General features: G+C 39.8%; 4 protein-coding genes across 4 annotated transcripts in view; 2 read left to right on the top strand and 2 right to left on the bottom strand.

The window, feature by feature from the left end:
- Window positions 1-37: 37 nt before the first annotated feature.
- trmt2b (tRNA methyltransferase 2B) lies at window positions 38-3,831 on the bottom strand. The gene is made up of 2 exons (XM_078273600.1): window positions 2,099-3,831; window positions 38-1,412 (listed from the first exon to the last, which is right to left on the bottom strand). The coding sequence occupies exons 1-2, from the start codon at window positions 2,960-2,962 to the stop codon at window positions 789-791; spliced, it is 1,488 nt and encodes a 495-aa protein (XP_078129726.1). The 5' UTR covers window positions 2,963-3,831; the 3' UTR covers window positions 38-788.
- A 15-nt stretch (window positions 3,832-3,846) lies between these two features.
- dnajb12a (DnaJ heat shock protein family (Hsp40) member B12a) lies at window positions 3,847-10,399 on the top strand. Its single transcript, XM_078273603.1, has 9 exons — window positions 3,847-4,027; window positions 4,375-4,552; window positions 5,182-5,327; window positions 5,426-5,596; window positions 7,064-7,143; window positions 7,254-7,363; window positions 7,452-7,624; window positions 7,925-8,067; window positions 9,776-10,399. The coding sequence occupies exons 1-8, from the start codon at window positions 3,895-3,897 to the stop codon at window positions 8,044-8,046; spliced, it is 1,113 nt and encodes a 370-aa protein (XP_078129729.1). The 5' UTR covers window positions 3,847-3,894; the 3' UTR covers window positions 8,047-8,067; window positions 9,776-10,399.
- Window positions 10,400-10,906: 507 nt separating this feature from the next.
- Window positions 10,907-12,355, bottom strand: LOC144532696 (DNA damage-inducible transcript 4 protein-like). The gene is made up of 2 exons (XM_078273605.1): window positions 12,047-12,355; window positions 10,907-11,809 (listed from the first exon to the last, which is right to left on the bottom strand). The coding sequence occupies exons 1-2, from the start codon at window positions 12,213-12,215 to the stop codon at window positions 11,304-11,306; spliced, it is 675 nt and encodes a 224-aa protein (XP_078129731.1). The 5' UTR covers window positions 12,216-12,355; the 3' UTR covers window positions 10,907-11,303.
- An 8,215-nt stretch (window positions 12,356-20,570) lies between these two features.
- spock2 (SPARC (osteonectin), cwcv and kazal like domains proteoglycan 2) overlaps window positions 20,571-27,104 on the top strand; it is a 28,078-nt gene continuing 21,544 nt past the window's right edge. Inside the window, exon 1 of the mRNA XM_078272978.1 lies at window positions 20,571-20,802. Coding sequence (XP_078129104.1) covers window positions 20,614-20,802 — 189 coding nt within the window. The 5' untranslated portion in view covers window positions 20,571-20,613. The remainder of the gene's footprint in view (window positions 20,803-27,104) is intronic.

Genomic DNA, 27,104 nt, shown 5'->3' on the forward strand with positions numbered 1-27,104 from the left:
CGTCACAACGCTTTGAACAGTGGGTAATTCCCTTTGGTGAAGTCTGCATCGATGCAGACTCACGGACTGTTGGTTGGGCAAAACAAGCAACTTGAAAGCATCACCTTGGACTCCATTTTCTGATATTTAATACACCAAAAGATGACTCAAAAGAATTATTGACAAATTAATCGATTATCAAAATAACATTTGTGGCAGCCTAGAAACAAAGTCCTTAAAGGAAATCTAATCCACCAAATAAAGAAAAACACATGGGTGAACCATGGGTGTAAGATAATCCATTATCATTTAGCATACAGTACTAGGGGTGGGTGAAATGGCCCTAAAATAATGTCACGATATTATAGGGTATATCTGCAATAATGATATTCTTGATATGACAAAATACCAACAATATTTTATTATTAATTTCAAGAACATACAATTGCAACAAAAAAGTGTTATAGTTTTATACAGTATGTCAGCATAAACATTAACAGTTAGCCTTCAAATAAAAGGCTAACTGTTAAACAAAAAAAAAAACATAGCTCCCAGTTCTTTAGTTTGTAAAGAACAAGAACACAGAGTGAGATCCAGATTCTGCATATATTATAAATAGAACCAAGTGCACATCTAAACCGTTGCCAAATTAACAGGCAATTACATCAACAATTTGGAATAGTGCCATTATCAAGATATGATATGGCACAGCCCTTTCCAGTAGATCATTATTCAATGCCCCATTAGCTTACCTAAAGCAACCGGAGTTGTTGAAGGATTGAAGCCCACCATTGAACAAAAAGCATCTGCTACCTCTCAAAAAGTAGCACCACTTCACAATGAGGAGTATGTGGGAACATATCCACAGGCACAGCCAGAGTTGGAGAAAATGCCTCTCCTGTGAGTTTCTTCTGCGGGTCAGGAGCACAACAAAGCTCCCTGAAATTCCGCATAGCCTCCCCATCCGGTTTGCAGGAAACGTAGACCAGCCTGCGGATAGCAGGCTGGTTTCGTAAAGCTCGGACCACTCTGTGGTGCAGGCCAGCTCGAGCAGGGTTTACCACCGCTGCCACAAGGCCTCCACCTGCAGAGCTTAATTTAGACATAAGGCCAGGAAGCACCACCTCTGCCTTCCCAGGGACAAACTCACAGTTCAGTACATTATTGAGAGCTGCGTTGTGTCGAGCATCTTCCACTGCCTGTTCTATGAGCTCTATACCAATAATTCTGTCCACTCTGGGAGATATAGTAATGCCTATGGCACCTGTCCCACAGCATACATCTAGGAGAGTACCACCAACTTCTGTTCTTCCTCCACCCTCCTCAGGGTTTGGGACACACAGGTGTCTCACTGTGCTGAACAGCACCTCAGCAGCTGCCTGGTTCACCTGGAAAAAAGCATCGGCAGAAATGCGGAATTTGAAGCCTAGGACCTGTGAATGACAAAACAGCAATTTAAAAAGAACATAATATACCCATTCATGGATGTTGTGCTACTGGCTCTCAATTACAGAAAAATAGAACTTAAAGGAAGTTTGAATATGGGCATTTACCAGGTGAGGAGGGTCTAACGGAAGAGCTGCTATCATATTGCATTATGGGAACTGTAGGATCCAGTGTTTCTGGAACATGACCCTTATTTATTGGCAAATAAAATTCAGGATACTCCGTACTGTGCTGCATCAATTTTGACCATTCTTTTATTAAATCTGTCCCACGCTAGTCCACAAACTTTATGGAAGTCTGATATTGAATAACTGGTGTTATTTTTACTGCTAACAAATGGCTGATATTGGAAAACATTTTCTTCCAACCTCTTTATCTAGGTTTATGCCATTTAATGTCACTATTAAATTAGCAACAGAGTAAAAGTATCACCATCTTAAAAACACATAATTACAGTGTTACTGGCAATTGTAAAAAGGAAAAAGCTATTTTGCACCTGGATTTGCATTAAGACAAAATTGTAGCAGCAATTAACATTGACAACAAACCATTGTCTGCTGCAGTTGGACACAAGATTATAAAGTTGCAATGCTGGAATATTACAATGTTTGCTGTATGCTATGTGAAGTCCCTAACAGATTCTCTGTAGTTTTGCCCTGATGGTGTATATTACCTCCTCGTATATGTGTGGCTGACCATGCAGGAGCTGGTAGGGGGATTCCTCATGAGTGCAGCGAGTCATGGTGCTCTCCTGGAAAAACAGTGAATCAAGCTGACAGAGTGATCCAGGCCCCCACGTGAAATAATCCACTAGGTTAGCCTTATGGACTGCCACCTCTTCTGGGGTGAGTGTCTGTGGATGAAAGTACACTATAGCCATGGTGCGGCCCTCTGCGTTGGTCCTCACTGTGATCTCTCTCCAGTGACCCCCAGTGTGGAACAGAAGGCAGGACTCCAGGGAGGAGAGGCGGATGAAGTCCTGATAACATCTGGCTACCAATTTGTGCTTCTCTGGCATGTTGAGCAGGTGATCTCCATTGACGCAGACAATGTTTCCCTTCTTGCCTGTGCCCACGTAAAATCCAACTGTTTTTGGATTTCCATCCACTCCTCTGTTAACAGAAAATGTAGACTTGTTGCGGTAGCCATCCCTAACTGGTGATGGCAGAACAGGCAAGACAGGAAAGCTGAGTTTACTTCTGACAGGTGATGGGGATTGTGATTGTAAGTCACTTGAAAGATTCCTGGAGAGCTGAGACAGTATCCTTTCCTGATGCTTTTGCTTGAGCTCAAGTTGCTCATCATAACTCAGCCTCCACAGAGGGGTGACCACATCAGCTAGCCTTTCCTCCCAGGACAGATGATCAGTCGAGGGAGGTTTCTTGTGACTTTTTCTCCACTGTTTCTTTGATGGTGGTTTCCTCTGGTCAGCTAGAATAGTGTCACTAGTTGAAAACAGACAGGTTCGCCTCACAGGATACAGAATCTTGTGTTTGACAAATATGACTGACCTGCTGCGTGTAGCTGCCAAAGCCATTTTGACTTTCAAAGAAGTAGCTATTGTGGCTGAGGGTGCTGCAGGTGTTAGCTAGTGTCACGAAGACGATCAGTAAAGCTAATGGTGCGTTCCAGACAACTCGGAACTTGATTATTTCCGAACTCTTGCTAGAAAAAGTACAATAGAACACCAATCAAAGTCGGACTTCCTACCACAGACTGTAAAGATAGTTTCTCTTAATACATTCATGGTTTCTACTTGTAAACTCGGGGCAAATCCATCTACAACGATGTCCGTTATTTGACGTCACACAAAAATGGCAGCACCCCTGGAAGGCATTTGTGAATATCTGCGGTAAACAAACTAAAAGACAACGTAAAAAATTGTATTTGCCTGTATTTAAGTAAATTATTATTTATGTAATATTTAGATAAGTATAAGTATAAAGTTACCTCATACGTCCATTGTCTTCATTTTTCCTTTATATCTATGATTTATAATCAAGGGGCCTGTGCTGCTGAGAGTTAATGTGTGTAAACGTTACACTGGCCAAAGATATCAGTTTGTTGTCATGAATGTATTATAAGATGTTGTTTTTCTTATATACTGTCTATGGTTTTTCACTGTCAGCCATGTTTTTCATTTGCCGGTACGTTTGACGTCGTGCTCCTGGAAGCTTGGAGGTCGGAAGTTTAGCTATGTTTGGAAGTACAAATTTGACTTGTTAATGCGGATGATGAAATACACGTTTTGGGCTTTTCGGCGTTCAACTGGGAAATTACGACGACCTCCGACTAAATATATATAATGAACACCACTTACGGGTTAAAACGTTTTTTTTCTGCCGAGTGCATGCTGGCGGTCCACATTCGGTCCCATTCAACTGTTATGACGTTTTATTAACGAGCCACATAGCCTCACGTCATGTCCATGCGCCTCTCAGGGCAAGTAAACATTTCCGCTGTGTCGCGATGGACTCAAACAAGGACGAAGCGGAGCGGTGCATTAAAATAGCCCTAATTGCGATCAACAACAAGCAGCCGGACAAAGCCAGGAAGTTTCTAGAGAAGGCACAGCGCCTTTTTCCGACAGATCAGGCCGAAAGTACGTCGAATAAACGTCTATTTCGTCAGGGATTTTATCTCGGATGGTGGGCCATCGCTTTGAAACCAAATAAGCTAACGTTAGCATAACCGCCTTAACGTTACACCAGCTGCTCCTAACCAACACTGGTATTTGTAGTTTTTTTCAGCCCCCACCCGCGATATCTGCAACATAGCTGGTTACTTAATGTCTTATATGGGTGCTTACTTATTCGCAGTTCGCATTGGCGTCCTTGTTAGCAGCTAACGTTACAGTGCTAACCGTTAGCTCACTATGTCAGTGAATTATCTGATTATGAGCAAGACTCAAGTGTCATCCTTGCATAATATGGTCTAATATCTTTGCAGACTTATTGGAGTCGTTGGCGCATAATGGAAAGCCTCCAGATGAGAATGGCAGTCCTGTAAACGGAGACGGACCAACTATGAGGCACCGCAGCCACGGAGAGCAGCCTGATGTGTCCGCACCGCGGGCCACAGACTCGGCTAAATCCTACACCGCAGATCAGCTGGAGGCTGTCAGAAAGTCAGTGCACATATGAATCTGTTCCTTTGTTTTAGTAATAACGTTACTACGCAACCAACGACACAGTAGAGCTGAAAGAAATTAATATACACTACATGTGTTACTCATTACCCTGATATTAATCAATAATGTGACATTGTGGTTATATATTGCAGTACATTTGTTCTATTTAGGTGTAGGGAATAAATATATAACTGGAAAATATAATTACTGCCAGTGTGTGATTGCCAAGCAGCTAGAAGCACGGATTGATTTTGAAAACGAGTTGTCATCAGTGAAATGAGAATATTTCAAAGTGGCAAAATTAACTGTACAAAGATTGCACACAATATAATCAGATTACTCCTTTTCTTTTTGCTGGCCGACCATTCACTGTGAGACTGAAGTTGTCCTCTGTTTATAGAGAGCAATCCTCAGAAATACTGTTTAAAAAAAAGATTGAATGTAATAATCTCAGAATTATCATTTGGTTTGCTCATACAATAAAAAGTGTTTGTGTCATTACTGTTAGCTTAATGAGGTATTTTATGTCACATTAATATCTGTATGTATATGTTGTTTCCATTTTTTCCCTCGCAATCTGCTAACTATCTCTGGTGGGTGTTTGATTTGTTTTGTTTTTACTGCAGGATTAAGAGCTGTAAAGATTATTACCAAATTTTGGGGGTTGAGAAGACCGCCTCTGAGGAGGATCTTAAAAAGGCTTACAGAAAGCTGGCTCTAAAATTTCATCCAGATAAAAATCACGCACCTGGAGCCACAGAGGCATTTAAAGGTAAATTAAAAGTAATTTCAAGTGCTGTTCTCTGGAGGACGTTTAAATGTAAGTTCATTAAGTGCAAATCTGTGGGGGGCTTTTTGTGTGTCTTTCAGCTATTGGTAATGCCTATGCCGTGCTGAGTAACACTGAGAAACGAAGGCAGTATGACCAGTATGGAGAGGAGAGATCAAACACAAACAGACACAGACACCATCGTGATTTTGAAGCAGACATCTCACCTGAGGACCTCTTCAACATGTTCTTTGGTGGAGGCTTCCCATCAAGTAAGTAGATGCCAGATGATCAGGGGTCTGTTCCAGAAAGCAGGTTTAGTGAAAACTCAGAGTTTGTTAACCCTGAGATGAGAGAAACTCTGGGTTTTCCGTTTCAGAAAGAGAGGTAACTTAACCTCAGAGTCAGTTACTATGGTAACTGAGTCTGTGAACCTAACCTGGTCGGGAGCAGGTTTTCTTCAAGAAACTCGAGGGAGGAGACTGAGAGAAACATAGTTCTGTTAATGATCATGGTGCTGCAGCCTCAGAATGGGATTAGTAGGCCTATAGCTTACTTTTTCGCCCGCAGGATTGCACTCAAATGAAATGGGTGTAATACAATTCCAGTTTTCACCAGTAATATTATAGGCTAAGTTAACTGTGATTAAATATGAAATGAATACACTGTTAATGCTTACGCATTGACTCGAGCAGCAATTTTCTCCCACACCAATTCTCTCTCTGTTGCAGCAGCAACCGCTGTCTTGCTTTTTTAACGAAATGCGTGTTCAAACTCGCTGTTTGTGCTCATGAGTATTTCCGCCGACCCGTTTGTTTGTGGTTGTTACCATGGTGAATCGTAGAATCATGGCTCCATTCATGCTGTCTTTTTATAGTGGTGGTGCACGCGCGTAACCCCATGTGAACCTACTCCCGAGTTGATTGAACCAACTCAAATCAGCTGTTCTGGAACAGGGTCTCAGGGTAAATCAACTCAGACATCAGGGTTAGACTCAGAGTTTGTTAAACCTCCTTCCTGAAACGGACCCCTGGTCATTTATGATGTTGTACTTTGGTGCAGTGCTATGGAGGCCCAAGAGTGTTTTGGTTTTCATGTTTGGAGTAAACATATACCGTTGGCTCTTCTCAGCCCTTACCAGCAATCATTCTCAGAGCCAATCAGAGCAGCTGTCTGACTGGCTGTTCAGCCTTGTGAATCTCCTTATTTTTTTTACTTTGCCTTTTGCTTTTCATCTTCCACAAACAATAAAAACACAGGCAGATCCCAATGGGAAGCCAGGCTAAGCACAACTGTATAGTGCCATTATCTTATCATTAATATTGTACAGTATGAGGAAATGGCAAGACTTTTTATTTTTTATCAGATTCACAGTTGCATGAATGTGGTTAGCTAGTTGTTATGTTTGCCTCTCTGTGAAAATACACACTGCTTAGTAGTTATTTCCTTTCATCTCCTCTATAATTACTAAATCCATTGCACTGCAGTAATATAATGTATACAGTATTTGGAGTGAAGCGGCTAAAACCAAAGGTAAAGTCTTTAAAATAGATTAGTCTAACCATATAACATGTTGGCTTGCTTGACCAACCTTTGTTAAAAATGGAACTCTGCCTGTAAACACAGTTTCTAAAGAATTCTTTCTCTCTGGTTGAATATGTGATTATCATACTCATAGGCATTGGTTTTACATGGCTATGTTATCTTCATCTGTTTTTATTTTCTTAAATTGTTTTCAGGCAATGTACACGTTTACAGAAATGGAAGAATGCACTTTGCACACCATAATAGGCAAGAAAGACGAGAGCAGCAGAGAGATGTAAGTCCTGTCTGTAATACTTTATTCACACTTGAATTTGATACCATCTGATGCACTGTATGGCCTGTAATGAAACTGCAATCGGGTTGTTTTTTTTTCTCTCTGGACAGGGAGGTCTAGCGCTGTTTGTCCAGCTGATGCCCATCCTAATCCTCATCATTGTTTCTGCTCTTAGCCAGATGATGGTCACCCAGCCTCCCTACAGCCTTAGCTACCGCCCGTAAGTGTTGCACCACTCGGAGAGCTTTCTGAGGTTGCATAAAATGTCTCATCTGCCTTACTCTTATTATGTCTTCTCTGTACATCAGGTCTGCTGGACATATTCACAAAAGGCATACATCGAATCTGAAGGTGCTTTTCTATGTGGGCGAACGTTTCAATGAAGAATATTCTGGGAATAACCTGAAGAATGTTGAGAGAAGTGTAGAAGAAGACTACATCTCTAACCTCAGAAACAACTGTTGGAAGGAGAAGCAGCAGAGTAAGTTTACAGTAGGGCTGCCCCCGACAGTTATTTTGATTGATTAATCTGCCAGGTATTTTCTCAAATAATCAGTTGTTAGTTAACTATTACTACTTTACAGTACTGCAACTGTAAAGTATGCCACCTTGATTTTAAATGAGGTGTGTTCTTAGTTCATTGGTGATGAAAATTGGTGTTGAAATAACATCCCTTTTTGAGTTCCTTACACCAGCTTACAAAGGGTTAATTTACATATGTCATATTTAAAGAGTAGTGGATTGAGACCTTGCGTACTGAAATACACTCTTGTACTTTCAGAGGAGGGCTTACTGTATCGTGCTCGTTACTTTGGGGATTCTGAGTTGTACCAAAGGGCACAGAGAATGGGGACTCCCAGCTGTTCCAGACTATCTGAGATTCAGGTTATAATGGATGGCTAAAAACCACTTGCGCACATAAGGGTAAGTTGCCACAACCATTACATTGCAATGTAATGTATTATTAATTGTACTGTAATGTGGCATTACAGTATAATTGCTACTGTATACAATACATGAACTGCGAAGACTCCAGTGTTTTTGTGTGTATTTTATCCCACTATGTACACATCACTCTTCATTACAGTTGACAGTTTTCCAAAGCATAACAAAGGTTTTTGTATTAATTTGCTACTTTTCAGGCTGCTGTTTCCATTCGTTTTTAATAAAAATGCGTTCCTTTAATATGTAATCCATTAAAGCAAGTGTTTAGTCAGTTTTATTTTTGTCCGTTAACTTATTGACACATGGTAATGCAGTTGCAAGCAGGGACTGACACCTGATATTTAAGAGTCAGCTATGTTGTCTCAGATGTCGGGGGTTTGCGACGGGCACTTTACTGCACTAACAAGAGTTTTTAAATCAGGTCCTGTTAACAACTGCATTACCATGTGATGCACTATGAAATTACTTTTGACCATCATGTCACTTCAAAAATCTAATCTATCTTGTCTTCTACGGATCTTGAACTATTAATTCACACCTTTATTTTCTACTGTCTAGATCAGAGATCTTTAACAGGGGGTCCTCCAAATTATTTTATAATATGACAAATCCAACATATTATTAGCAAATATAAACTTAGCCTATTTGTGGAAAAAACCCACTGATGATAGGTTTACTGCCCTATAGGTAAGGTAGTCACCAAGGCCTTCCACAGATACAGTTCATACTAAGGATTCACTGTTCCACATGTATGTGTAACATTAAAAGATGATTTATAAAATCATGCCAACAAATATTTTAATAGCTTAGTATTCTATGGGCTAAAAAGGTATGTATAAAGGCTTTAGGCTGCCCTACACTTTTATTGTAGGCCCAGTTTAATATGCAACTTATTGTTTTACAATATTAGTGGTAGGGGGTCCCTGCTTTTTCAGTTAAGGGGTCCTTGGCTTAAAAAAAAAACCTTGAAGACCCCTGGTCTAGATTATTGTAATTCTCTCCAAACATGCCTCGGTCAAGCTTCTTTAGATTTGTTAACAGTTGGTTTAAAATGCAGCTACCGGGCTCTTTACTAGAACTAGCTGCCGGTCCCACATTACCCCTGCACCTAACCCTAACCCTGCATTCCTCCATTGGCCTACTGTAAAATTAGAATACCTTGCCTCCAGCTACATTTCTCTTTGTTCTTTATTCTACTTCTCGACCACTCCGACCCTCAAATCTCTGCCTTTTAGCCATCCCCTGCCCCAACCGCAAAACAAAATGTCATCGTGCATTTACTGTTTCGGCCCCAACCCTCTGGAATCATCTTCTCCAATCTATCAGATTTGCTGAATCTTTGGATTGTTTTAAGCAGCTTCCAAACCCATCACTATATGCAAGCCTTTTTATAGATCTCTTGTTTGGTCTGTCTCTGTGTTTTTATATTGTACTTGTATGTGTAATTGTGTGTGTGTGTGTGTGTGTGTGTGTGTGTGTGTGTGTGTGTGTGTGTGAAGCACTTTGTAACTGTTTTTTTTTTAAAGTACAATGTAAATTAACTTTACTTAGTTACAAGTGATAATGAATAATTTGTGTAAAAGTTTCTTGGCCGTCTGTGCATGTATACTTTAGATATCCAATAAGAGTTCATCCCATGTAGAGTGACGGCTGCATAACTCTCATGGATTCTTTTGTTTTTTCACAGGTTCGTCGGTACTTGAATCTAATTAGAAGAAATCGGTCGGAGCCCACTCAAATTGGAACGTATTTCTGCAGCACACCAAGAGAATCGAAAATGCCTTACACGCAGTGGGCAGCGACCTCATCAGGGAACCTCATTACAACTTGGTGGTGATTGACTTCCTGTCAAACTGTGAGAAGCTTTGAGTTGACTGCTGACATTTCCTTACTCTAGTGTCTTCAGGATGGTGAGAGTCCGCTGGGCGTCACGGTCGAAACTAAGAGCATAGTTGTCTATTTGAACGGTAAACAAAGCTGCTAAGATTAGCTTCCTCTGTCCCAGTCTTTTTGTTTTCCTTAAACATTTTGAGAAACCTCATGGCCTTCTCATAGACAGATGACTGAGCCACTCACAAGGAACATGTGTAATTTTTATAGTTCTTAACCAATGTAAATATTCATTTTACTTTTAACAGTGCAGGGTTTATTGAAATTAATATCAATTATTATGTTATTTTGTGGATTTGCTTGTAGCCTGTTGGATCATAAGTATTGAAAATTGTTGCACAAATAAAAGTAAACCATATTTATTAAATTAACATGCTAAAATTGTATAAAAGTTTCATTGAATTAAATTTGTCCGATGGTTGCCTGGTGCATATTGTCTCTTTTAAACAAGACCAAGAGTCTTAGTGAGGCTGTACTAATGTAACTTACCTGTGCTAACGTCAGCATGCTAACAGTGACAATTCTAACATGCTGATACTAACCAGGTGTAATGTTTACCATATGCTCACTTTTTGAGTCCAGCGTGTTAGTATGCTAATAAGTGCTAAACAGAAAGTACAGCTGAATGTCATTAGTTTTGCAGGTTTTTATCAAAGTTATGGGACATATTTTGACCAGAAGATGGCACTAGACGAAAAGTTAAAGGATCACCAAAGATCATTACGATTCATCCTCTGGGACCCATCATTTTGTATGGCTGTCCATAATAATATATATTTAAGCTGGACCAAAGTGGCCCAACAGACTGACCTTGCCATCCCTAGAGACACTGCCAGCATGGCTACAAACACACAAACTCACAATCCATATGCTTTTATGGCACGTCATTGATTGCTTATTAGTTGGAAACAAAAACTCTCACAGCAAATTCATTTAAAAAAAAATATATTTATTTGTTCATGTACTTTAGGTTGTTGGAAAATACATAACCCAAGTTTCAGGTCACATTTGACTATCAAATACGTATGGTAAGCCATTCCCTCATGGATGTGACTTTACATTTATAGGAAAGAAACTGACCCATGTTTAAACATGAGTCTTTACTGTAACCAGGCGAGTAGCTGCCATGACGTTGGTTTCAGGAAAACCTTGATACACTAATACACCAACAAAGTCAGGTCCATACTAGTTCAGGACCATCTTCTTAGTGCCATTTGGAGTCCTAAGATATTGTCTTAAAAAAGACCATGCTTAACCCACCAGCCTCCTTTCACAGTAGCCTACATATGCATTGAGTTCAGCTAATCGGGGGCAGGAGCGCTTAGTCAGCAGCACTCCTCAATCAGCAGCTCCCCTGAACAGTACAGTTTCCTCTTGATAGCCCTGAAGCTCGTACTCAGCGTCTGAGTGTTTCGGTGCCTTTCAGAAGTCTGTCGTGACTTGCTACCCTTAAAGAGCTTCTGAAATTTTGGCCACATTCCGCTGGACTCGAGCCTCAGCACCAGGGTTACATGGAAGGTCGGGACCAGGGTGGCATCTACTGCTATTTGGTCCACAGTACAAAGGGAGCTCTGCTCCCCCCTGTCCACACACAGATCGATGAGCGCCCCCCTGAGGCCGCAAGGCTCGCTGGCAGCCAGGTGTAGCAGCTCCTTGCTGATATGGTGAAGTAGACAGTCAAGTAAGATGAGTTTGGAGCAGCCCAGGATGTGTGATGCATCGTTGAGACTTTGTGTTATTGTTGCTACAACCTCAGCAGCCAGGGTCTCCTCCAGGGGATAACAGAAGAAACTGTTGTCTGATTCTGACAGGGACATGTCTGCCACAGATCCTAAAACAAAAGAATACGGGTTAAAGTTGTGTCTGGTACTGGTAAAAAAAAAAAAAAAAAAATGAGGTCACCAGAAAAAGCCTCCGTCTCCTTTAACCCTTTTGTTCTTTGTCAGTTCATGTTCTCTCTTTTAAAAAATGCAAGTCAACTAAAAAATAAAAATACATCTTGCTTACAATGTGAATCAACCCAAACACAAAATTAAGCCTCCTGACAGATGAAGCCCGAAACACTTACCAGTTTCGCTCCTGCTGCACTGATGATCCGCTGCTTGCCTCTGATTGATCCCCTTCAGCTCAGTCAGCCTCTGCAGAAGTCTGCCCCAGGACAGCCGCTTTGAACCCCTGTCCTCCGCTGGAGACGGAGGAAAGCTGCCGTACAGGGAATGGTTACAAGAAAATGACATCTTTACAAAGAAACGAACAAAAAGATCTGAGTGTTTAAAAAAAATTTTAAAAAAAAAATTAAAAAAAAGTGCTAAGGTATCCTTCGACGGTGGATACCTCCTCCTAAACCAGACCAGCTGGAAACACTGAATGCAACAATGGAACAAAGCGTTAAATACCGAAGCCAGGATGCCCCGCCCTTTGTATTTCTTAACCAATGAGGTTTCAGCTCACGTCTTCAGCTGTCTACCCTGCCTGGTAACATTTTTGTCCTTTGATGAGGCAAAGGCCAGGCCCCCCGACCCGGCAAGGGGCCGACACCCAACCAAACTCACAGCTTTAGGAAAAAAAAATGGACATATGAGATTTAACAGCCAAACCGACAGGCCAATCAGCTCTGCTCGTCACAATGCCATAAAGACACACCCCTGCAGTTTTTGGACAAAAAAAGATATGATGAAAGAGCTCGGGAAAGATTCATTCTTACACGTACCCCACGTATGCCTCGTGTGCGTTAATGATCGGAAACTTGAGTCACTTTAGGCATACCTATAATCTTATAAAAAAAATAGCAAATTTAGTGATATTATTGACTATTGTGATAAAACAAATACTGTCTAGAAGTAATAGAGCTTACCCTCCACCTTATAGGCTACATTTAAAAAAGATCTAGATTTTCTTGCCAGAGGTTGTTGTAGCCTATTTAGGTATTGTCTCACATATAATCAATACTTTTGATGTGTGCTTCAGTTTATTTTTGTGTGTTAGAATATTTGAATGATTTCCAAGAATTTTGCTATTCTTTTTTAGAGAAATCTAAAGTAGCCTTAAGATCAACTTTAGAGTCGCCTCCTCTCCTGATTTCAGTCACGTACACACACATGGACCATCCCCCACCCATTTTAAACACTCCACTCTTGCTCAAGATCGAAGTTAACATCATTAGTTGGTCTTTACATATTCTTGTTTTTGCATTTGAGGGGTATTTTAAATTAATAGGTTTTTATACAATCTCGCCTAAAGCTGAATTAGTGCTTTGTGTTTCAAGTTTGATAGACATAGTATATAGGAGTATATAGACCTATATGCAATTTAATGGGGTGCGGACATGGACTGAATGGGTGCTGGTCAAACTCAGGCAATATAAAAAATATCTTACATGAATGTCTATTCTAAATCTTCACAATAAAGCTCAGCCCCAGTCCTATCAGAATTTGTTAGAACAGTTTAGCAGAGAAATCAATATGCAATCCTACTGTTAGAAAAGACCTACTTAACAAAACTTGGTAGTGGTAAAACTTTGGAGAATATGACATTTAGAATATTTGTAGATGGATTTTAGATTTTGTTGTAGATATATATCTATATATATATAGATACATATTTATATATAATACATTTAGTTATTTCTTATTATTTGTTTTTACTCTGAAGCGACATAGTCCTGTTGGGTCTGTCCTAACTTGTGTAGACTAATTCACTATATAGGCAGATGGGGGCGCCACTGCACCACCTGTAAATTGTACAGACAATGAAGAAGCTTTAACCAGTGTGTGTGTGTGTGTGTGTGTGTGTGTGTGTGTGTGTGTGTGTGTGTGTGTGTGTGTGTGTGTGTGTGTGTGTGTGTGTGTGTGTGTGTGTGTGTGAAATGCTTATGCCTGAATGCACCTATTGTTTTGAGTGAATGTGCCTATGAACACACAATCTCCGACATGTAGGCCTATTTGTCCATGCATTTTAATAGTCACAACTGTGTTTTTTTCTGCGTCTTTACTGTGTCTCTGCACTCTGCATATAGATGGGAATGTATCATTTAACTAAGCTTAAGATTTTTCACTACACTGTTTGGGATACAATTATTTGCATCATGTCATGGAGAAAAAAAGTAAAATGGATAAGAGGGAATAAATCGTGACAGGCAATGTGTTTTACAGTTCAAACAGCCCTGAGAGAGTTGTTAGGCTAGCCAGCCTCAGGCTATGTAATTCATGTATAATACATCTACTACCAAATGGATTCTCAAGAATGGATTTTGTCTGGAACAATTTGCTTGATCTGAGGTGCATTGGAGTGAATCACAAAGAAAAACCTTAGCTTCTTATATTTTCACTCCAGATCACTATTTGATTCAATTATTGGTGTAAAAAACAACAACACAGTGATTGATTTTGATTTAAAATATTTAAACCTGAATTAGCTCAGATGCAACCTTCTTCTTCAGAATCTTTTGAATATGCTCATGTTGTTAATTAATTCAGCAGGGGGTAAAATGTTCCCTGGACTGTGTTTGCTAGGCTGTAGCTATAGCAACAATATGTTGTTGTAAGCAGGGTCAATCTGGAATGTTTTGTTGAAGCTATAGTGTAATAATCCTTGTTGCCCTGTGTTTTTATCGTTGCTCATGACGTGAAAAGTGAAGTGGCTTCAGGCACTCTAACAACATAAATCAAACCAAAGAAGAAATAAACGATAATTTCATCTCAATGGTAAATATCCCAGCATGTAGCCTCTCATTCCTGTGTCATCTGAGCCTTGTGTTTATCTGGAAACCCTTTAGCTCAGAGTGCAGGATTCTCTGTTTGGCTTCATGTGCCTGCATCACCTGAAGTTGGAGCTGGGACAGCGTTCCATTTAGGTTTTGATTTATTGCTGGAGGAAGCAGAAACAGACCTGCACAGGAGAAACTGTGACGTTTGGCAAGTTTTGCTGAGACGCACTCTTCTTTATCAAAGCATTAACACTTTACACACCAACTTCAAATTCAAATTCAAATTTTGAATATTAGCTTAATGGAAAGATAGACTCTTTATTTTTGGCTGACCTTGAATCAGAAATAAAGTCTGTGGTTTTAAGTTTTGGCACATTTGGGAAAGAGGACAATCAAACATAAACGACTCACATCTAGCAATGACTTTTGTTTTATGAGCTGAGCTTATCTGAAATAGACCTTAGACACAAATTTACTTTTTCCAAGAAAACCTACTGCCTATCTTACATTGTGAAAAAGAGCCCAAGAGAGCAAATTGCATGACTACAATTTGAGAAACTCAGAGCATTATAATCAATTGATTGCATGAGAGCGCGACATTGTTGAGGTTCAGTTTCTTTAAAGAGTACAAACAGCATTTAAGGTCATATCTAATTAGTTTTACTTGATTCAAAGAAAGTTAGCAGGAGTGCAGTTATAGCTTATAGAAAAAAATCAATACAGTGGAATCATGCAACAGGCTCACAATTAAACAAGCTATACAGAAACACTAAATGCAAGTACAGTCCATGAAATAAAAATATATTTGCACTTTCTACACGTTTTCTAATGTCTCATATCAAGTTATTTTGTCTCAAATGATTTACATTTCAGATGAACTTTACTGTACTTGTACTTCATGCATAAATCAGGCATTTTATTATTCTTGTTGTCAGTGGCAGGATACGATCACACTGAATGCAAATGTATTTCCTCTAGAAAAGGAAAAAGGTATTCCCTTTTTCCCTTCACTTACTATCAACTTGACATAAAACACCCAAAGGAACTGAATACTTTGAAGTTTTCAGTTTGTATTGCTGTGCCTTATTATTGATATTGATTACATGTCATTACACACATATGCTGCATTGCTAAGTGATAGGTGCATGAGTGAGAAAGTCAATGCATACATGATGAACCACATGACATCAGACAGATACAAGGATCCTGATCATTATTTATGAGTACTCTTATGACTTCCTGTCATCCCTGAATGAAGCTATCTCTCATTTTAGAACCATGTGCATTATTTAGCAATGCTGCCAATGGTTTGCTTTTTGTGTTTGGTTTTGAATTAAACAAGACTTGTAAGGCTGTTCTGACTGCTCCTTGAATTTTAAAGCAGGCCTATTCTGGATAGCATCCATGTTTACCATATTTTACAGGACCTTTGTTAAATGCACATTATAGTTTTGTTTCTTTTCTTTTCCGTGTAAGGAATAGCAGAGAGTTAGATGAGAAAATCGATACGACTAATATATTTGGAAGCTAAATATGAAGTTAGTTTAACACAAAGAGTGGAAAGAGGAAACAGCTATAGCATGGCTCTGTCCAACAAAATCTGCCTAAAGCTCACTAACAGTGAATAAGCATATTTCCCATAATGCCCAACTGTTGCTTTAATGCTGTCAATACAAACTCAAATTCTACTATTTTTCTAATATACTTGTCTTAGGGGACAAATTAAACCTTTGACCTGATGATGACGCTTGATTAAAAGGTCAAGGGATCACAAAAATTGTTATAAGGGACCGTTCGGTATTTATGGAATGGACCACCGGAGGAAAATAGGGGAGGGTCATGTCTTTTTACCAACACTTTTTAGTCTGGGGGGGGGTGTCACCCAACTTTTGTATTCATAAAAACTGCAAAATTTCAAAGTGGCTTGTTTGGTGCATATTTTTTCATGTAGCTCTTAGTCTCGGCCCTCCTTCACTACCAGATGGGTCTGACCCATGAGTTTGCTGGGGTGCAGGGGGAGCACTGCCCCCCTGGTGGCTGAAACGGATAATTGCATTGTTTAAAAAAATTAGTGGAATAATTACATCTGGCATGACCAGATGTTTTATAAATATCTTAAATAACACAAAACAACTAGATGGTGGTAGGTAATACATCAGATTTCATATACTGCTTTAGTAAAAAAAATATTACCTGGCTGAAGATAGGAGCAGCAGGACACAAAAAACGAAAATGACTGTTGCACTAGTCTGGACATCTTACCTGCAATTGGATTTCATAAGGGCGAATTGTTAAATTGTTACAATGTCATTTAAAATCTGCTTTAAAAATAAACATATATGTTTTGGAATATAATGTTCAGCTTCGGCAGCTTTACCTATGTGCTAAAATATACAATGACTGAGGAAGCCTAGTGACAAGTCAATAGCAACCAGTGTTGAATTTGTTATTTCCCAGTGTCCACATATGCCATGGCTGAAAAAATCAAATGGTATCTGTACATCTTTCCAAGGGTTTCCAAGTGCAAACTAGCACATAAGTGGAGGGTCATTCCTCTTTTTCAAATCATTTTGGAGGGTCATAGAAAGATGACCCTTGGGAGGGTCAAGTCTTTTTTGCATAAAGGTCCCACAACTACTCCGGTGGCCCCTTAAATAAACAACGAACAGTCCCTAATTAATCCTGACATTGGCATCCCAAGAAACACTGCTGGTGTGACAAAAATGCAGAAAAGCAAATTTTGTTTCCAAATCAAAACACAAAGTGTTATGAAAATACTTGCAAAATAGATGTAATCGCTAAAGGCATCAGATCTAAAAAAAAGAAAGTAAATTGAGGGGCCACAATATGACTTGTACCGTAGCTATTTCCCCCATTTGGGCTGCTAAACATAAAACAAAGCATAGTTAAACAACATTCTGCAGCCTCTTTGAGGTCCACCGTTGACTCCATGAATGGCCCATGGCTACTAAGCATTATCTTATGCATGCAAAGACTGCTGTTTATTATGACAAAGCATCAGACCTGAGGGGAACCACACTCACATGACTGACAGGAGTGTTTTCCCCAGCTTTTATAAGGGGATTAACAGAAACCCCCTATGGCTCTGTGACTCTAGGATTACTCAGCCATTTTCTCTTTAACTTGCTACAATAAATGAGATGCACATTGTTTGCCTGCCATGTTCTGCTTTCCTTTCTTCGGATCCATGCTCTGTGACTGTCACATCACATCTGTCCGTGGGCACATGGCCGGGCCTGACTTTTAGTGCAGCCGCCTCAATATGTGCCTTAAAGGATGTGTGATGTTAATCACAATGCCATTTTTCTTCCTTTGGATCACTGCTCAGCTTGATTAATGTCACTGAGGATGAAGCCGGCTGATTGCGGCAGCTGCAGAGCATTTTGTTAAAAATGCAACATATAAACTCACAGGTCATAGCAGAGAGTACACACTACAGTCAGTTCCAACCAACTGTATTTTGCAGAGTTGTTGTTTTCACACACAAATATGTTTACCAATCTGAGTGTATAGCTGTGTTATAAAAAGCGTCACACTTGCAGTATGTATCAAATAGCCTATGCTTTGTCAGACACTTATTTTATCACATCCCAATTTCTGCATTGTGCTCAATTTAAGCAACTTCCCCTCTCTTTATCTTTGCTCGTAAACTTGATTGCGTTCAACTGAGAGATTAGATGACGCCCTGTCTCGTGTCTGCCTTTATTAAGAGGGCCTCAAAGACAGTCTCTTCAGGATGAAATAAAGATGGCATCAGTTAATCCAGCATTTCAATTACAAGCTGTCATTCAGTTTGACTCTCTGGGGACCTGCTGAGATTGCAGCAGGGAAGATACAGCAGGCAGGGCAGATACTGTAGCGTGACACGATGCAAATGTTTGCTTTCCCGTAATGTATCAGAACATACTGCCATTATCTGTGGGCCATCTGAACACATAAGAACAGAGCTCAACACCCAACTAATCCACTAACCTCTTTGTGTTGTCTTTTCTTCAATCCAGGTTAACAATTGTGAGGCAGAGCAGCAGCACAGACCTCAGTTTTCCAGATTTATGAAGTCTTGCTGTCCAATTTTAGCCAGGTATGTTTCACTGTTATAAGGGCAGTAAGGGCAAACGGTTGTCTTTTTATGCAGGGTTGGACTTAAAAAAAAAAAAATTGAGTCCAATTTAATTAAATATCAATTTAGTTTATTCCAGACCACAGGTTCACAGCATCATCCCAAACAATACGATGGCCCTGTTAATTAATTTATGGGTCATTAAATGCTCAGTTTCTGTTAAGATGTGTCGTAAAGATGTTGATTCAGCTCAGTTATAATAATATAGGCCTTTTTTTCACAGCATGTGATAGCAGCTGTTTCACACATGTACATTATTTAATAACATTAATTGTGGCTTCCTTGTCTAATGTGTAGGAATTTCTCCCATCTAACGTTGAGATCATATATCGCAATCAACTCTCTCGCGCCACGCGGTTCAAAGTACGTATTACAGCTACGGTAGCCTTCACGCTTCAAAAAGCCGGTCTCTTGCTCTTTTCAATATTCTTTTTCTTTTTCTGGGTGAAGAAGAAGAAATTTGGATTTTGAATACGTGTGGTCCTCCATGTTTCCTTCTTCAAACTTGGCCGTGAAGCGACGATACCCATTCGCAGCATTAGCAGCACCTGTGAGTTTATCATGTGACAGCGAAAACGCGAAAGGCGGAGCAGTATGTCCTGTATGTCCCTTACCGGCTAACGTATTTCAAGATGGCTCATGAATATGGAGCGTCTACCCCAGTTCATGCGAATGCAAATGTAAAATTTCAAGCCAAAAGGAATACTTGGAATTGATGGTGGTGCTAAATATTCATGAAAAAGGACAAGTTTGTGAACGGGCAACACAGATTTTGATAATGAACAACTAAACACGTTACACACTGGACCTTTAAGGAGTTCCAGTTCCAGGGCCCTGTGATCATGTAGGCTACAACGGCTCCCTGTCACCGCTTACTGGAACACTTAAATGGAACAGAGACATCGTTATTATCAGTTGCATCTTTGCTTTTCCCGTTACGACAAATCTAAAATGTCTGCTAGGAAAAAGGTTTGCCTGAGGCCATTCATAAACAAGATTCATCAAAAGAGGAAAACAACATCACGGAATATAGGCTGTTACAGTTTTTCTTTATCTTAAATGTTAATACAATCAATCCATTAGTCAATGTCAGAAACATTTATATAGGCTAACTAATGATATTGCCTAATTGATTCATTGTTTCAGTACATTTTTAAGAACAAAATGCCAAACATTTCTAATTCCAATTTTTTAATTGTGAGGATTTGCTGCTTTTCTTTGTCTTATATGATAGTAAACTAAATATGTTTAGATTTTGGACTGTCTGGTCAAGTAACTTGATGACATCACCACAGGACTTAAGAAACTGTGATTTCCAATGTCCTATTTTATTTATATTTTATAGACCGAATGATTAATCAACTAGCCTAATTGAGAAAATCTAAATAATCCTTAGTTGCGGCCCATACAATTTAGACTGTCCCACATATCAAATCAACTGTCCCACCTGAGCAACTATGACGTTTGAAGGTGCAGCATGTAAACACCAGCTTCAACATTCAATGCTATTAAGTCTGTGGAGTAGCCTATTCATATAAACATACCAAATAGCGTCACACACACCAGATACTACCCTGAATACTATCATCAGCTCTCTCTCTCTCTCTCTCTCTCTCTCTCTCTCTCTCTCTCTCTCTCTCTCTCTCTCTCTCTCTCTCTCTCTCCCAGCAGCAGAAGGAGCATCCTATAGGCTAATCAGTTGATAGTTTCAATCCAGCCTCAGCATCCTCCCCCTCCCAGAAGAGGAAAGCCTACAAGCGGTGTATGCGAGGTGTTTTTGTCCGCTACCATGGTGGAAATTACGGATATCGTGTGCCTTCTCGTCCCGCTGGTGATGCTCGCGGGGTCTACCTTCCAGACCGACGTGAAGAGCGTCAAAGAAGCGGAAAAGACGGGGAATTTCATGGAAGACGAGCAGTGGCTGTCCACCATTTCACAGTACAGCCGCAAGATCAAGCACTGGAATCGCTTCAGAGACGTAAGTCCGCCGTGTTGATTGAGAGATGCGCGGTAATGCGGTATAAGATGCGCTGAAGGGGGAACATGCACGGCTATTTAGAAACAGTAATAATAGTTATGCACACTTTCTTAGCCTGATAATACACTCAAACTTGGTGCTGTTGTTGGAACATAGCTCACACTGTAGAAACACATACACTTAATAAATGTTTCAAAAATAATCACTGTAAGGATTGTATTTGGGTGGCAAAATATTGGAATTAGAATATGAAAACATAAAATATAAGAGGGATTGTGATTACAGTGTTCACCTTATTTTGAATGAATGTCCTCTTCATGTACACATTTCGCCCGATTTTGTTTTTAAAGAATTAACCAAAACATATTGTATATTTAGACAGTTTGGGATAATGGCAAAGGTAAATGGTTTTCCTAATGCCAAACACAGACTGGGTGTTTTACTTTTCTGACTTCCTCCTCAAAATTCAGGGTGTCTAAAGTGATATTTAATTGGAGCGCTTCCATGAGAGCTTTACCAGGAATGCTATGGGTCAAAATAAAGCTACAGTTGCAAACACAAACTATCGTTTATATGGGCCCTTGGTTTATTGTAAGCAATTAATGTTTTAGTTCCACTTGCACAGCAGGAACAGTACGGACATATTCCATCATCCTGCCCTTAATATACTCTATCTGTAAAGTGTCCTGACATAATTCCTGTTATGATTTGACACTATAAATAAAATTGAATTGAATTGAATTAATATGGGTTACCTCTGATGTGTTTCCAGATGGGGGGGGGGATTTCACAAACAAGAGAATTGAGCAATTAGATTGATGTGCATATTCACCTACTGAACAGACTGAACTGGGTTGCAGGGATTGATTAAAGCCTGCAGGCTATGGTGATATATTGCTGTCTGTGAATGTATGAACGTAATTTTGCCTCCAAGGGATGTGAAATGATTACTAATGATCCCAACAGGATTTGGACAATAGTGCAGTTGGATTATGTTCCATATAACTCCTGTTAATTGGGTTTTAATTGACCCAGGGTGGTTACCAGCACGTGATGGGTATCATTATTGATTTGAAATGTGAGCAGTTGGCTTCAGCTTGAGCATGTACATGAGAACAATGCCATATCTTCTCAGGAGGAGAAGCCTTTCTAAGTAATAGCCATCGCAGAGAGGCTGTAGTATCATTTTTGATCCGCATTCATACGCCTCCTTATGGACGTCCCTGAAGAAAAGGCGAATGTGTGTGGAAATTATGGCAGCCACCCCTCTTGGGAACAGATTGCTTTGACTCTGATTACTTCTGGAGAATGTCCTCTGGAACTGTATTTAGGGAAGTAATGAAATTGTAAGCATGGAAAGATTAAATCAGAATTATTGTGGGATTATAACTCAATGGATGCTGCTCTATATTAGAGCAGCAACTTCACTCTGAATTCAGCACATCATGATTGGCTCCTACCAAGAGTGAATTAAAACACACACACACACACACGGAATATGTGGAGCATCCCAAGATATAAACGGTTCTTCTTAACGTTGCTTAAGGGGTTGCCATCTAGTATGAAGATGTCACTTACAGTACTCTGCTTTCCCTTTTTCCTGCAATTTAACATCAAAGCTGCTGTGTAACACAAACAGTTCCAGTTCCACACTGTCTCTTTTATGATCATTCTTCCCAGAGGTGATTGTCTTCATCTGCGTGTGCATGCACGTGTGTGTGTGTGTGTGTGTGTGTGTGTGTGTGTGTGTGTGTGCATTTGCATACACGTGTGATCGCTACACTCTTGCAAGTGCATAAGCGTGATTTTGTCTGGGCTGTTGCATCTGTGTGTGTTTGTGTGTTTGCGAGTAGCAGTGGTGGTGTCTCTGGGGATGATGATGACAGGAGAAACATCAGAGAGGCGAACCACTGAAACTCCCGATGGAATCGCCAATAGAAAACACTTTGATTTCAGCTTGCTGCCGTAGCAACAGCAGTCGCTGTGTTAAAGTGTTGAAATGGAGCACGTATCACTGAGGGTTTGATGACTCTATCCCCCTCACTAGTCCCGCTTCAGGGTGAAGGAATAGGTGGAAGCATCATTAATCAGTTTTCAGCATCAGTTTTTTTCATATCATCAAACTGTAAAGTTCTTCAACTGAAACACCATTTGTGCAACCAACTAGTACTCCCTTGATGATTCTTAATAAGAGCTCCTGATTATTGAATATAATGAATTGGTGTTGCTTCATTTTGGTCTTTGAACTAAAAAAAAAATCTCAACTAGAAAATTAGCTGTTCAGTCTTTGGGAATGATATTGTTGATGTATATAAAGGACTGCGATTGACACAGTTATAGGTATTCCCATTACACAAATTGATGTTGACTTGCACATTTCTCTGAGAGCCGAATGTTGAATATTAATCTGACACTGGAAAGCAATAATCAAAGCTGAACTACATGAAGGACGAGCTCTTTCATTCTCCCTATCGCACGTGCACAAACACACACACACACACACACACACACACACACACACACACACACACACACACAATAGGCTGCAGTATACACACTGTAAATGTTTCATATTTATTCTCTTATGAAATATAAAAGCAGAATCTGGATAAGAGGCTCTTTCACTTCCAATAAAAATAGCTCCCACACTTCAATTCAATCTATTTTACAGGAAGACAAGGGGATTAGATTTAACAGTTACAGTCAACAAGTAATAGAATGGGATACCTTCAATCCTTTAATCTGACAGGTGCACACAACATTTAATTTCACTAATTCACCAAATCCAGGGGGAAAAAAGAAAACAGGAACAGGGAAGGCAGTCATGGTAAGTGAATGCCGAGTTGTTATTTTAACCCAGACTTGGTGCTATTTGTGTTTTTCTGTTGCTACATTAGACACTTGAGGCAGTTGAAATTAAAATGTGTGCAACATGGAAATGTTAATTAATTTCTTTATTCACTTTATTATATAATAAAATCAGAAAGTTCTTACTAATAATGAACATTCAATACAATTAGACAGCTCTATAATGGACAAATAAAAGATGGAGACATACAGAAACAAATTGCAAATGACTTCTTCTTGTTCATCATGTATTTACTTTTATTTCAAGCACCATCTTTAAGACCAGACAATTTGTTTGGCACACAGACATTCAAAGACTCAATTATAGGGACAATTAGGTGTCAACTGGGACAATTTCACCAGTCAGGGCACTGTCTTTTTCCATTTCAGAATTAAATTAAATGGCTGCAGACTACAGCATTTTATGCACCCTGGATCCAATTTAAAATGTCTACTAAAGGCAAATCAACAGTAAATTCAATTTTTTGCTCAACTTCCCTTGTAAAAATGACACTGTCCATGAAATCGCCAAGCTGTGAAATTGGTCTGGTATGTTTTATTCCAGTTTATTTAAGATAAACTCTGCCTAAAAGTGGATGATGATTATGACTTAGCAATGCAAGCTCGCCCAAAAGGAGACTGTTTATTGTTGCCATCCATCACGCATGCCAGTTTAAACATGGAAGAAAAAAGGCTTAGTGTTTATGATGTGATTACTGGTTAATATTTTTCTCTTTTTCTCTGCTTCCCATCTAGCACTGTCTGTGCCTTGTAAATCCTTATCTTAATAATGCATCCCTTTCCACTGAGGCAGCTCTGGACCACCCAGTATCAATCCTGCCTGCACCTGTTATCCATGCGGGTTAATTTTTAAGGAACAGAAAAAGCTTAGCACCAGCACAAAAACATCAGATCACTTGTCGATGCCTATGGATTAACTATGCAAAATGGGGGAAGCACTTGTGGCAGGTTCTGGTAATCTGGCAAGAACATTTGACGAGAGGTTTACCTCATCTGCCTGATTTTAGCCTCAAACTGTCTTCAATCCAACACAATTTTAACACTGTGATTGTGGGGCGCACCTGTTGGTGCTCTGCTCCTTTTTATTGTTTCACTATAGCGTACAAAACATAATTGTGGATAATGGCATCTGTAACACTGGAGCCAAATACTCCATTAAAAGACTATCCAGATGAGCAGTAAATTATCATCACTAGCCCTGCGCTCAGTCTGGCTTTCCTATCGCGCAGCCGCTTGACAACCCCATGCTCTCTGATGTTGGAATAGATTTCCGCTGATGCATTAAAGCTATGAATGTTTGTTCTGGCATGAGTCATTCCTTATCATACTCCAGATTCTTTATGGGGCTGAAAATGTCTATATGTGTTGGCGATGCAGATGGATCTCATTCACCTCCAACTGTTTTGGGAGAGATGGTCCGGTTGTTCAGGGATTGGATGGACAACTGGTGCGCTGTGGGGTCTCTTGGCCAGCTACCAGAGGTCTAGGTGGGCTGTAATTGAGTAGAAGAACAGCCTTTCAACATGTCCTGCACGGCTACAGCTGCTCCCCACTGCAGTACAATAGCCACAGCTGAAGGGCACAGGTGCTGTAGAGAGACAGGGGGAGGATTTTCCAAGTAGTGAATAAAGGTGATAAATATGAAAATTTTAAGCAGATGCAATTGTAAACAAAATTGAATGAATGCATCTTCACCCAGAACTCGTCACTAGCTGCCAAAACACACACAGGGCTTTAAAAGCATCCTTTTGAACAACATTTTTCCTTACAGATGCTATAAATCCCTGCACTTCAGCAATTCACATGCATGACTGCTTGGAGTGACCTGCTTCTGTGTTGGCCACCTGGGAGTAGGTATGCCAAATAGGTTGTTTGCTGCAGAGACCACCCGACATCCAGGAATCTGCCTGTAATGAGCTTGTTGTGGAATACTTCCAGTGTCCTCCTGAAGTTAGAAAATCTTTATGTACAGTAAATAGCCCTGTTATCAGCAGTAAAAGCTCCAAAATAGTTTGAATAGTATATCAGTGTGATGTTTGCAATACAGGACAGTTTGAAACTAGAGAGTTGCATTTGTTTCATGATTAATTCTCATTTGAAAATGCACTATGCCTCTTAAATTACTATGAGACTGTGTGTGGCTTTTGAGATTTGGTAAGACAGGTTCAATAAATCAAACCTTTTTCTTTGGTTTAACACTCCCAATAACTCTAAGTGGCAGTGGCTGTCCCTACAGTAAATGCCACCCAAGTGGTATTACCTTTGGGCTTGAGACTGAGTCACAGCCCAGTGTGAGATCAGCTCCCGCAGCTGATACAAGAGATTTTGATTGGAAAAAGTGGTTGAAAATATCAGCGAATGTTTTTGCACCTGAGAGTACCTGAGAGGCTTGTTGAGCAAGTGTTAACTGTAATCAAACTCGGAAAAAAAACACACACACACACACACACACACACACATACAGAAATACACACACATAGAAACCTCATGGTCATGGTGAGAACTAGACCAACACACAACATAATAACACTTGAAGGCTGTAGTAAGAATGATACTCCATAAAATAGATGGTGTTTTTTTCCGTACCCTTTCCAAAACCAAAATTACATGAACAAAAGTGTAAGGAAGGGACTAAATAGTGATTTTGTCTGCTCTAACAACAACCCTTAGCATGTCAGACAGACTAACTAGCTTACTATGTACACTAGTACTACCCAACCCAGCACTCCTTCCAAGGCCAGAGGCTGTTCATACAATATTTTGTATTACCCTGTTCACGAGTGGCACATCACTTCGTGGGCTCTACCCTGCTCTATATTGGATTTCGGGAGCTAAGCTAGTTATCCAAAATAGCGTTGTGTTCGTCAAACAGTTAGCCTTCATAATAAAACCGTTCTCTCTTGTAAAGTGAAACATACTGTTTGAAAATACAAACAATAAAGCATCAATCTCTGGCTTGCTTGTGCAAGAGCTAACACAGGGTTATGTTAGCATAAAGTCTAATCTCACTCTTTTTGTATACTTATTATACTAGGACTAGAACTAACTCTACACTGCAATACCTGAAGAATGGTGTTTCATAATATTCTTGTCTTCGACATGTATCATCTGTCATGCTGATTTTTTGCATGGGGCACGCAGTTTTTGTGTCACTCTTTTAGGACTACATTGTGTCATCAAATCTATTTATGACAGCTTTATGGTTCTCATTTTTAAGTCAAGTCAGCTTGAAACATGATAAAGTCAGCTGAACCAACTCATGGAGCTAACGTTAGCAGCTAGCTATAGCTAATGAATCTGTCAGCAACAGTTAGTTTCGGCTGTCAAAATGAATGGTCACATTCTAAAAATGAAAAGCCTGCTTTTGTCTATCTTTGTCTAAAATGTAAGGACCCATTTTGCTTCATTAATCACCATGAATGTCAATGGTAAAT

This window comes from Sander vitreus, chromosome 17 (assembly GCF_031162955.1).
Source record: "Sander vitreus isolate 19-12246 chromosome 17, sanVit1, whole genome shotgun sequence".
NCBI lineage: Eukaryota > Metazoa > Chordata > Actinopteri > Perciformes > Percidae > Sander > Sander vitreus.

Bases quoted from the DNA above. Each gene is read 5' to 3' on its own strand.
- trmt2b (XM_078273600.1), bottom strand. From the start codon at position 2,962: ATGGCTTTGGCAGCTACACGCAGCAGGTCAGTCATATTTGTCAAACAC. The intron at 1,413-2,098 runs GTAATATACACC...TGTCATTCACAG, and splicing joins AGCCACACATATACGAGGAG to GTCCTAGGCTTCAAATTCCG.
- dnajb12a (XM_078273603.1), top strand. From the start codon at position 3,895: ATGGACTCAAACAAGGACGAAGCGGAGCGGTGCATTAAAATAGCCCTA. The intron at 4,028-4,374 runs GTACGTCGAATA...ATATCTTTGCAG, and splicing joins TCCGACAGATCAGGCCGAAA to ACTTATTGGAGTCGTTGGCG. The intron at 5,328-5,425 runs GTAAATTAAAAG...TGTGTCTTTCAG, and splicing joins AGCCACAGAGGCATTTAAAG to CTATTGGTAATGCCTATGCC.
- LOC144532696 (XM_078273605.1), bottom strand. From the start codon at position 12,215: ATGTCATTTTCTTGTAACCATTCCCTGTACGGCAGCTTTCCTCCGTCT. The intron at 11,810-12,046 runs GTAAGTGTTTCG...CTTTTGTTTTAG, and splicing joins GTGCAGCAGGAGCGAAACTG to GATCTGTGGCAGACATGTCC.